At 40.0% G+C, this 12,207-nt stretch overlaps 1 protein-coding gene across 1 annotated transcript; it reads left to right on the top strand.

The window, feature by feature from the left end:
* Window positions 1–7,627: 7,627 nt before the first annotated feature.
* Window positions 7,628–12,207, top strand: LOC124149604 (ATP-dependent DNA helicase RecQ-like). Its single transcript, XM_046521300.2, has 2 exons — window positions 7,628–8,406; window positions 10,968–12,207. The coding sequence occupies exons 1-2, from the start codon at window positions 7,697–7,699 to the stop codon at window positions 12,001–12,003; spliced, it is 1,746 nt and encodes a 581-aa protein (XP_046377256.2). The 5' UTR covers window positions 7,628–7,696; the 3' UTR covers window positions 12,004–12,207.

The following is a 12,207-nucleotide window of genomic DNA, read 5'->3' as shown; positions in this document are numbered from 1 at the left end:
CTTGACATCTTGTTGTTTTTTACAAAGACATGTTTGACTTCAACAGCTCGAGTTTTACTGGATGCTAAGTACTGAATCCTATGTTAATACAAATTTAGACTGGACACATTCTGTACATTGTAATCCTGGCTTCTGTCAAAGTCTGTTTGTAGTGCATGTATAAACTCATCCACAAATACAGTTTCCTTAGGTTTCAGACATTATGCTCAATACAAACTGCGAATGGTCAATGTCAATGGCTATGTATCCAGGGTTAGATAAAGTATATGATTAGGCCACAACAAACTGATTATTTTTTTTGTAAACAATGAAAAGGAGATTGTAATTTCACATCTTCCCGAGGTAAGATAGATAGAAGGGACATAACTCGTAAGAGCCACTGGTGCCACTCAGATCAAGCCCAGAAATTCCAGCCTTGTTGGCCAAGTTTATGGAATTCTCCATTCAGAGTTGCTTCTCTTAGTTGTACCAGGATCTGCTGCATATACCTTCAAATTCCAGATTCGATCTGATTATGAACCATGGTTAGTCAACAGCAGCGTACTGTTAGTTTAGTTAAAGTGGTATATGTCCAAGGCATCACTTTGGGGTATCTCATCAGGCCCTGATATAACTGAATTAGGTTCAAGCTGCTGTAAATCAAATGTGGCTCTCAGTTGTACCACTTGTTGGACTGACACATTTTTGATTCATTGATATAATCATATATAGAGGTTTGACTATTCTAATTTTCTTGGTCATGTTAGTATGGCAGTGTCGATAGTCAATACCATCATTATTTAACATGAAAATGGCGATGGAACGCTGTGTTACTGGTTGAGAGGCCGGTTAATATCAAGGTTGATGTAAAGGAAATTTATGTACTAAATGGCTCTATACTTTTGATGGCAGTAGGAAGAGACTCATCACATGTAATTATATTAATAATATGCCAGTATAATAATACTCCTCCCAGTTACGGGAATCCTTGAAGATTCAGGTTAGAATTAGTACCCAGTAGGATGAGATGTCAATATGGTTGTTAACCTTCTAGCGCCTATCAGGGAGCTGAGAATGATTCTTGAGTGCACATTGATCCAGTGACCAGGGTAATAATAGGCTTTGAGCAAGTTCCAGAGTGGTGTGGAAATATGTGCAATATAAATAGCCTATTATTATTTTGCTTGTGGTCAGAGGTGACTAACGGGATCAGGCTCCCTGACCTAGTTGATGCTTCGTATCCCAGTTGAGTAGATCAATGCTCATGATGTCAATCACAGATTTGTGTGGTCCAGAGTGCGTGTTAAACAAACTTGAGACCACATGGAGAGAAAAAAAAGAGTCCTTGTACCGACTTTTGAGCATTTATCGAAATGAGGTTAAAATCATCTGCATATATTTCCTAAAGATACCTTGAACTGCTGGATATTAGAGACACGATTATTTACAGACCGCCGTCATACAGCTAGAATATTGCTGACTGCAGCGTTAAACAACAAACAAACGGAGTCAATTATGGGACTGGAACATGTAAAATGCATGAATCGATCTGAAGTGAAACGAAAATCTATTGTAGTACTTACATAGATCTATAGTTTAGATGTGCGGTCAACTACAAACATCAATCGTCACAAGTAACACATATTCGTGCAACATGAATGGGATACCAGTGGTTTGGCAGGATAAGCGGGTTTAAACTACTCCCCGAACAAAGCGCGTGATGAGTATTCTCGGCATCCAACGACACGAATGCTATTTACCAACAGTTTAAAAGTCCAATTCATCCCCGTTGTGATGTTGTAATACTTGTCATCCTTGTATCTGGCAATATATACCAAATTTGCGGTTCTCCCATGGGTGTGTTCCGACAGGCTCTCTCCCCATATGTATTCCTGTGTAGATCCGGGGTAGAATAGGTCTTCAGCAACCCGTGCTTGCCGTAAGAGGCGAATAACGGGATCTGGTGGTCAGGCTCGCTGATTTGGTTGATGCATGTCATCGTATCTTAATTGCTTTGGATTGTCTGGTACAGACTCGATTATTTCCATATAGCTGTAATGCTGAGTGTGGCATTAAACAACAAACAAACAAACCAAACAAACACTCCTGCTGCCACTTTTTCGCATTGTATTGTAGGTATTTTGCCATTTCATTGTAACCTTATAAGAGGTACTACTTTCAGCTGAGACCCGCTGAGAGGTTTAACATTTGAATTGTGAGACTTGCTTGGAGGTTTCGAATTGTAAGACCTAGATTTTACAGTTGAATTGTATAAACAGGCTTTTTAATAGGCATATCTGCTGATTTTTTGTTGCATTTAAAACACTATTTCTAGGGAAAAGCTGGAGGGCCGAATGTCTTCCCTTTTCAACGAAAGCCGATGAGGGGTGTTTCAAATAACTTCTGAACCGCCCAAGTGCAAAAAAAGCCATAAAGAAACATAAAACATCGGGATACCTTATAGTGAATCAATACAGGATCCGCGGTAGAGAACAAATTCGATGACAGCGGACAAGAGAGAGACCACGTGCCGCATGCAGACAACTGAAGTCTGGACGTGAAAAGTTGAACAACCTGCCTCGGTGACTCAGTGGGTTACCATACTAAACGTGATATGTGAGGTTGCAGCTTCAACTCACGTCATGGAATTTTCATGTGAAGCAAATTGTGAGTGTTAACCAACCATACATCTCGTGTAGTGTGGCAAGGTAGGCCAGGTGTGGAGGCGATTGTCCACGTCTCCGGCTTCACAATTAACGTTCAGGGCCCCGTTCCACTAATAATTCGTAGCGCAACGATAGTTGTAAGTCAGTGTTATGTATGGGAGTTACGATAGCCATAGCGCTACGTTAGCTTTGTGGAACGCACCCCAGGAACTCAGTCATCTCGCAATTATATCGATATCTCGCAATCATATCGATATCTCGCAATCATATAGATATTTCGCAGTCATATCGATAAGTCGTGTCGACTATTGAGAGCAATCTGAACCCGAAAACCAAATTTATACAAATTGTGGAAAAAGATAATATAATATCAAAGAGGAAGGCACATGCAGAAAAGAAACTATCACCATAAAGTCATATTGTAATTTATATAATATTCTTATCATTGACCTATTTCGAGTCATAAAACATAAAACATAGGTTCGAATCTAAAATCACTTTCTTTTTAAACAAATGTGTATCTTCTAACATGCAGTCTCGGGCAAAATGGAACCAGATACTCTGGGGTAAATTAACAAACAAGGGAAAAACATCCAACATAGGTTTAGATCTAGGTAGTTTCTTTAATATATTTTATATTTAATTAATTAGGATGAAAGAAGGACATGATCTGAGTCGGCAAATCTGCGACGATACAAAGGTTTTGTCATGGTCAAAGGGAGACAATTCAATCGACTTTTATTTCATGCGGTAAAGTTTGTGGTCAAAGGGAAGTAATTCAGCTTGGCAATTTGACTGTGCTCCTGTCTAGCTAAAAGTGTACACTTCGTTGTACTTCATTGAAGGAAAATAACTATGTTATGAACATATTCTCATTCGTCACAACTCGACCCTTTATTCAGCTTGTCCTGGAATAACACGAGTTGGTGTGGAATGGAAATAATATGTGTGCCATGCCCTTTCGAAGTTATGATTTCATTCGACCTTGTAGCAAGGGAGAGAACCAGTAACAGTTACGCTCAGTCTCGGTGCGCCGAATAGTTTCCCTATATAAATTCGGATAATTCCCATTCGATGTGGATAGGCAAACGAGTCTAGGACAATTCCACACGATGTGGTGAGTGTAAATTAACACACTGTGTGTAGCTCAAGTTCCTCACAGCAATATCCCGCCAGAGCTCTATGTACTATAAGCTGGGCCCCGTCTCTAATATCACAATATTGGCGCAAGTTGACGACGCGCATCGGGAGTCGGGAACCAGCTTATCTGTACTATCGTTGCCCATTCGTCACCACTCGCCCCTTTCCGTAGCCTGGAATAACACGAGTTGGTCACGAATGGAATGTATCGTTGCCACCAGTCAAAACTCCCCACAGTGATTGATGACCACAACCATGCTTGGAGTTGAACTCGCACCCGAATGACCGTTATGTTTACAAACAAGTAACGACTGTCGTGACGCCGAATACACTTCGCTAGACTACTATGTTTTTGGATTTGTCAAGTTCAATTTCTATTTCATTAAAACTATCATGTAATTGATAAAGTAAGAATTAAGGGAGTAGTTGGTTGATTTTCCGTTAGTCTGCAATCTCGAACCAATCTGATTATACAAACAACAAAGTAAATTCATCTGGAAAACATGGTCAGTCGCAAACCTTTTCAAAATGAACTGTGAACGTTACTACATTTGGGGTTAGAGGGCATCAAGATTTCAATTTCAAGAGTCTTGTAATGGCCGTGCCCACACTGGTGGCAGCGATTTTACCGAGAGTGTAACGAAGGTGTCACGCGCTGGGAAGGAGCTTATACAAGGGACATTACTCTTATTTGTTATTAGCATTATTAACACGATTATCTCCCTTTGACCATTAACTGCATTGATGGCGCGGCACGGCTCACTGCCTTCACAACTCACAGCACCGTCAGGGTAATATTCAAGGATGTTTTTATAAACGTCTCGTGTTTATTTCTATTTTGACTCATTGTTCCTTATTAATATACGTCTGTTGCAAAGAGCGAACGCTTTAACCACTAGGCTACCCAACCACCACCCTACAAATAGAAATAAGCTACTCTGGCGATAATAGTGGCAAGAAGCGTTGTTGTATATATTCTTTTCTTTATATTTTCATCCAGGGAGTAAATTTGGTTTTACGCCTCTTTGAACAGTAGTTCAGTTATAATATGACAAGTGAGCTTAATGAGACAGAAATTAAAGCCCAGTGTTGCATGTGTGCATGAAGTATGACATATTAAAAAATGAGTTAGTGCACAGTATACAAATGATGTGCACGTGTGTACAGCATAGCTATACTATACTTAATAAATATTTCCGTGCATAATTATATATTTCCGAAGTATTATAAATAAACACGTGTGTTAAATGTAAAGTAGGCGTTGTTAGTCTGAGGCCTTTGTTAATATTAAGTATTCATCTAGCAACTGTAAGCTTCATGATTCGTAGTTAGGACTTTATGAAGATATATAGGTGCATACAGTTTCCTTTTAGTCCTGATAACGTTCTGTCACGACATCTGTCTTGCTTGGAGCACAATACCACAGAGCTTCAGTTTAAGTGACAAGTCGTTTCAGTTTCCACTCAAGGCACACGCACGCTAGCCTTGCTCCAAGGCTGTACTGAATGATAAGTCCATTGGTGTATGTGCTTGTATCCATATAATAGGCAGTCTAGATAAACAGAAAGTACAAGTACGCTTGTCTCTAATAGGGACAGCTTGTTCGTATTATTAGCATTATTTAGAAATTATTATTTAAACTAATAATTATTGCCTTAGAGACTTGTGCAAGTCTACACGAATCCATGCACAGCGCATTCGTATTTGCATTTATTGAACACCCAGTGAATCACACTGTAGCTGTGATTCAATGTATTAGAGTAGCAGGGAATTGCAAGGTTAAATCAGAACAGCAAATTTGAGTTTCAAGCGCAGAAAAGAGTCAATCGTGTATTTTAATGAACCTGGTGGAATAAGTTTATATGTAGCCTGGGGAGATGGTGTGTTATCAAAGAATGATCGAATTAATAATCACTTTTTTTTCGCACAGTATACAATGTTATAGGTTGTACTAGAGTATGTTGAAGGTATATATTATTTTCCCTTTCGCTCAGCCCTTACTGTGCTGCTATAACCCAAAATGAAGCAAGTCTATATTTACTTATAATCTCCCATCTAAGGGTCTCCTTTTCGATGTATATGTAGTTGCTTGTTTCTATCAGAGATCATATACCGATATCGGTATATGGTCTCTGTTTCTATAACACCCAAAAGAATATTTTAAGAGACTAAGCGTTAGTCCAGTGAAATGGTTATAGAGTGGTATTGAAAAATGTGTTCTGAACATTAGGGATCGTTTGCAAACAGTGATCGGAATAGTAGTTTGTTGTTAAATACAGTAAACTACGGTTATAACGAACACGCTTATAACGAACTGACCGATATAACGAACTTATTTTTAGTTCCGGCCATTTCTTGTATATATGCTGTATATCTGCTTATAACGAACTACGGTTATAACGAACAAACGTTATTGGTCCCTTTGAGTTCGTTATAACCGTAGTTTACTGTACACTAATTCACACTACTCCAGCTATATTATGGTAGTTTTAGTTTATAATACAGGCCCTGAAACAAATATATCGAATACAGGCCATGCAAGTCTATAATAGTCGGCAAGACTAGATGACTGAAGTTTCAGGGTCTGTACATAGGTCCCAGTCCCTAGAGAATAAATGAAAAGGTTCATAGAGTTCAACTACAGTAAAGTACGGTTATAACGAACACGCTTATACCGAACTGACCGATATAACGAACTTATTTTTAAGTCCCGGCCATATATTGCTGTATGCTGTATATCAGCTTATAGCGAACTACGGTTATAACGAACAAACATTAGTGGTGTCTTTGAGTTCGTTATAACCGTAGTTTACTGTAACCAAGTCCGTGCTGTAACTGAAGTCTAGAAAGATTTGCCAAGTCTAGATTGCCCCAGCTCTGTGGTCTGTCCAAATCTGCAGGGCTAGCGAGGTTATGGCTTGTTTTTATCAGTTAATCTTGTTCTGTCCACTGGTGTTTACAGCTGATGTGGTCGACACAGCGTGAAGCCTCTCTCCCTTGTCTAAACTTAATGAATGCCAGCTGTAGGATCTCCCATTTACACAATATACTTGGTCAAAGACGTATCTATATACGTCTTTGACTGGGTTTAGGCTTTAGGAGGAGGACGCGTCCCTGCACTAAACATTCACAGATATATTTGTAATGGAATCCAGTAAGGTATAAAAGGCAATTCTTACTGCACTTTGTTTGTATAATATCAAGCAGATCCGTCCGAATAAGAAAAGACTTATTGTGTTGTACTTGAAATGAAAAGATGTGTTAATTTGTTCACCAACTGGAACTGGAAAATCACTTACTTTTGAAATTACATCATGTATATACAAAGAGCTGGAAAACACAAGAAAAGCAACAGTCTTGGTGCCACACTGGGGAGGGGAGGGGTACCAAGGGAAAAGGGTGTGGCAGGGAGGGGTCAGAAATAGGCCGTCTGAGTAGCTGTGGCATGTAAACAGAAATTAAAGTTGACATTTACAAGATTACAGGAATTAGAGCTTTGCAGATTTGCTAGTCAACCAAGTCAGCGAGCCGGATCGGGTAGTCAGGCTCGCTTACTTGGTTGATGCATGTCATTGTATCTCAAGAGCGTGGATCGATGTTCATGACATCAATCACTGAATTGTCTGGTCCATACTCGATTATTTACAGACCGTCGTTATATGGCTGGAATATTGCTGAGTGCGGCGTTAAACAACACACAAACAAACAAACAAACAAAGCTTGAAATTAAGGATTATTTGGATTTTATTATTTTCATTTTGTAGATATATATATTTTAAAATAAGATAACTTTATTTCTTGGACTAGATGTCAGTCTAGGTCTTTATGCAACTGTTGAATTCACAAGCAAATATCATGAATATGGCTTGTCATTATAAGGTGATCTCTACCGCTGTCATGAGTGTTTAGTAATGGCGAAGGGCGGGTCTCCCCACCATTCTTCAAGACCCCACGCTGAGCCGAGACCGCCCATCCTGCTCTGTCCCCTTCCTGCTCGCTCAGACAACATGTGTGGTTACGTTGGAGACACAGTGACATACACGACCTCGTGTTTTCTTCAGTTGATCCATTGTTACTCCGGTGAAAAGGACGTTTTGCACTTCTGCTTAAAAATGAATAGGAACATTGATGAGCTGATTGCTTCATCACTGATGAAAGCGAACATACAGAGCATCCGTCCAACCCAGAAGGAAGTGATTGAAGGGTACTTAAAAGGTAAAGATGTGTTGTTTTGCTCTCCAAACGGAAGTGGAGAATCATTAACATTTGAGCTTTCTCCCCACTTGTACAAGGCAGTAGAAAGTACAAGCCATGCTACTGTCATTGTTGTGTCTCCCTTCGTGGAACTGAGGAAGGAGTATGTGGAGAAATGTTCGTCCTTGGGGCTCAAGGCCGTGTGCCTGAATGACGTCACAGAGAAGGGAGCACTGGCGAATGATGGCGGTCTTGTATCTTCTATAGAGAAAATGACTGTCGCAGACATTAGAGATGGAGAAGCTGATGTAATATTCACCACCCCGGAATCTATCCTTGGACGTCATCGGAACTTAGTGACTGAATTGGATAAACAGAAACATCTAAAGGCAGTTTTCATTGAAGAAGCACAATGTATATCCAAATTGTAAGTGCACAATTTAATGCGTTATATTTATTCCAACATCCGAATGGGTTATTGCTGCCTGTAGTGTAAAAAGATAATACCACCCAATCCACCCAAACCAACCTCCCTCTCTCTCTCTCTCTCTCTCTCTCTCTCTCTCTCTCTCTCTCTCTCTCTCTCTCTCTCTCTCCCTCTCATATACCTACATACAAACAAAATGATTAGATTTAACAATATGACACGCACGACACGCATGTAGTGTACATTGACGAAATACTAATGCTCTGCACTATGCTCTAAATATTGTCTTAGTCTGTTTGGTTGCAGCTGATATAAATAAGGCCCGCAATTTTACAGGGGTGTCAGATACTGACAAAGCCCATTAGGGGGCTCAGAGGAGATACCGCATCAACATGATGTCACAATATTAGCTAACTGAACTGTTTGATTAATCCAGTGATTACTGGTCGTAAACAAAACTACAAGCCCCTTTTGATATGAATAGGCCCCCAAGGGAACCATGTGTTTTGTTTTCTTTAGATACTTACATAAACAAAATAACAAAGTCTTGACACAACCCATATTCTTTTCACTGATCAAAACAAAAAAAAGTTAACAAGTGCCGTTTACCCTTTTTCAAAATGTAAAATGTCAACGCAGTCTCGAATATCCGCCGAAACAAATTCCATTGCTTGTAAAAGCCCCAAAAGCAATGAAATATATAAAAATGGATCACCTTTTGCAGTTCAATATTATACTTCCAATACAAAGTTCAAAAATGGCTAATATTCACTCAAACAATAGCAAACAATGTCTGTGAGAAGATATTTACTTTTATTCATAGTAAACTAAAAGTTGCCCGATCTCTTCTCAATAACAGTATAAGGTTGACTTCGTGTGGTAGTATTCATTAAAAGTATACGTGGTCTTAATAAAAAAATAATGTGTATTTCATGAATCCATTGTATTAACACTAGTAATTAAAAACCTTTTTGACCTAATGCAAGTGTTCTGCCTTAAAGTGTCAACTTTGTAGTGTAGACTATGATTAACCTTAAATCTGCACCTATTGATAACAGAAGAAGTTTATTCAGTTCATTTACATACGGTGTATATGTATTTTGTGCATATACATTAGGGGGGTGAAATTGGGTTTAACGTCGCGTCAAAGATTATTGCATTTATATAGCGACGTCCATGCACGTGTGTATATGTCCGCTTGTACTACTCCGGACTGATGGCGATTTTATAGTGCTAGCCCACTGAGATACCATGCCGCAGTTTAACATGAATACCCACTCAGACACCGTATACTGACTCCGAGCCGACCAGTCCTTGTTTCAACCCCTTATTGCCGAGGGTCAGGCAGGGTAAAACATGAACCATCTGTTAACGTCTTTGGGTATGACGCGACCATGTATTGAACCCCTGACCTAGAGAGTACTACCAAACGAAGTCAACCTTGTGCTGTTATTAGATCGAGCAACTTTCAATTTCCTATGAATAGCAATCTGTTTCGTCGGATAATCGAGACTGATGAACCCTGACGTTGACATTTTACATTTGTCTTGATCAGTGAGTGAGTGAGTTTGGTTTTACGCCGCTTTTAGCAATATTCCAGCAATATCACGGCGGGGTACACCCGAAATGGGCTTCACACGTTGTACCCATGTCGGGAATCGAACCCGGGTCTTCGGCGTGACGAGCGAACGCTTTAACCACTAGGCTACCCGACCGCCCAGTCTTGATCAGTGAAAAGATTAATTGTTGTTTCAAGACTTTGTTATTTTGTTTAGGTATACATCTAAATAGAAACACCAGTCCTCGGGGACCCATTCATATGCATTGGAAGTTGTTGTTTTGTTTACGACCAGTTCTGATCACTTGATTAATGCGGTCGGGTAGCCTAGTGGTTAAAGCGTCACGACAAAGACCAGGGTTCTATTCCCGACATGCGTGAAACCCATTTCTGGTGTCCCCCGCCGTGATATTGCTGGAATATTGCTAAAAGCGGCGTAAAACCATACTCACTCACTGGATTAATCAAACAGTTCAATTAGCTAATACTGCGACACCATGTTGATGCAACATCTCCTCTGAGCCCCCTACTAAGCTATGTCAGTATCTGACACTCCTGTCAAGATTGCGGGGCCATAGTTATATCAGCTACAATCAAACAGACTAAGAAAACATATAGTTTAGTGCATTAGTATTTCGTCAAAGTACAGTATATGTATCATATTATTAAATGTAAACGTTTCGTTCGTATGTACATGAGAGAGAGAGAGAGAGGGGGAGAGAATGGCAAGTCCCAAAACAATGTTTAATTCATACATAAAACAAGATATTCGCGTCATTTATTCATCTCCCCACCCTAGTTGTCATGATTGTAGGCGACCCTCCCCCCTTTCGCCCCCCCCCCCCCCCCCCCCCCCTTTTGCTTGAATATTGGTAAAAGCGGCGTAAAACTATACTAACTCACCCCCTATAATGTATTTCCCGTCCCTAATAGTGAAACACTAATAACTACAGAATGTTTACAACGAGTATAGACTTAATACGTTTGTCACATGTCTTTACAGTGGAGTGTCCAGTGACAAGAACGGGGCTTCATTTCGACCTGCGTATGGGCAGCTTGGAGAGCTGAGGTCACTAACAGCTGTCCCAGTGATTGCCCTTACAGCCACAGCATGCGCGAAAACACGTACATTAATCAAAGAGAAACTGTGCATTCAGAAATGTGATGAAGTCATTGTCAGTCCAAATGCATGCAATATCAAATATTGGTTGTGTGAGGCTAAACGCAGCATAGCTGAAGACTTTGCATGGCTTGCAGATCTACTTCTGGAACAGGGCCAGAACACTCCAAGAGTGGCCATTTTCTTCAGAAAAATACGTCAGATGGGAGATCTTTATGGATATCTGGTTTATTCACTTCGTGACAAGGCTTGTGTTGATTTTAAGCCTAAGGGCCCTAATGATGACCGAAATAGACTATTTGACATGCTGCACTCTAAAACAGACGATGAAGTCAAAGAAAGTATTTGTTCTTCATTCAAGGATGACCAGGGTTTTAAACGTGTTGTATTGGTGTCGTCGTCCTTCAGTACGTGTCTCGATGTACAAGGTGTAGGTCACGTCATTCACTATGGGCCAGCGTATGACGTGGAGGATTACATACAAGAAACCGGAAGAGCTGGAAGAAATCAGAAGACACAAGTACACGCCATATTGATGACATATAGGAAATGTCTGTCCCAGAGCAATGCAGTCCAGTCTTGCATGAAGCAGTATTGCACCGGAAGTTCATGTCGCCGTGTGGAACTTCTGCAACATTTTGAAAGTTCGCCATCAAAAGTGAGTCCCCCTCATGACTGTTGTGATGTGTGTGCCCTTGAATGCAAATGTCAGTGTCACTGTGAGGAAATATGTACATGTGGCCAAACGTGTGACCAAAACTCATCATTGGTCATGGACAAGATACGCTCCTCGCAATATTGCCCAAGTGATTCTCCAAGTGACCCTTCATCTGATGAAGACAGATCTAGTGACAGTGAGGTTGATGAGAATACCAGGAGAAAACCTATTGTCTTGATGTACAGTTCGGAGAGTGAATGAATTCACCTGTAGAACAGTTTACGGCTGAACTTTTTCAAACTGTCTGATATTAACTGAGAATTAAATTCATTGCAACAACAAAGGCAAGTTCGCTGATAAGGGTTGATGAGACAGGAAAGTGGAAACTGAACTGCTTTTGCATATTTGTATATATATATATATATATTTTATTTTTTTATAATTATTATTTTTTTATTTTCTTTA

Source organism: Haliotis rufescens, unplaced genomic scaffold, assembly GCF_023055435.1.
Source record: "Haliotis rufescens isolate VD_foot unplaced genomic scaffold, xgHalRufe1.0.p SCAF_7, whole genome shotgun sequence".
NCBI lineage: Eukaryota > Metazoa > Mollusca > Gastropoda > Lepetellida > Haliotidae > Haliotis > Haliotis rufescens.
Note: the sequence above shows the minus strand (reverse complement) of the source record. Positions and strands in the feature narration are given on the sequence as shown.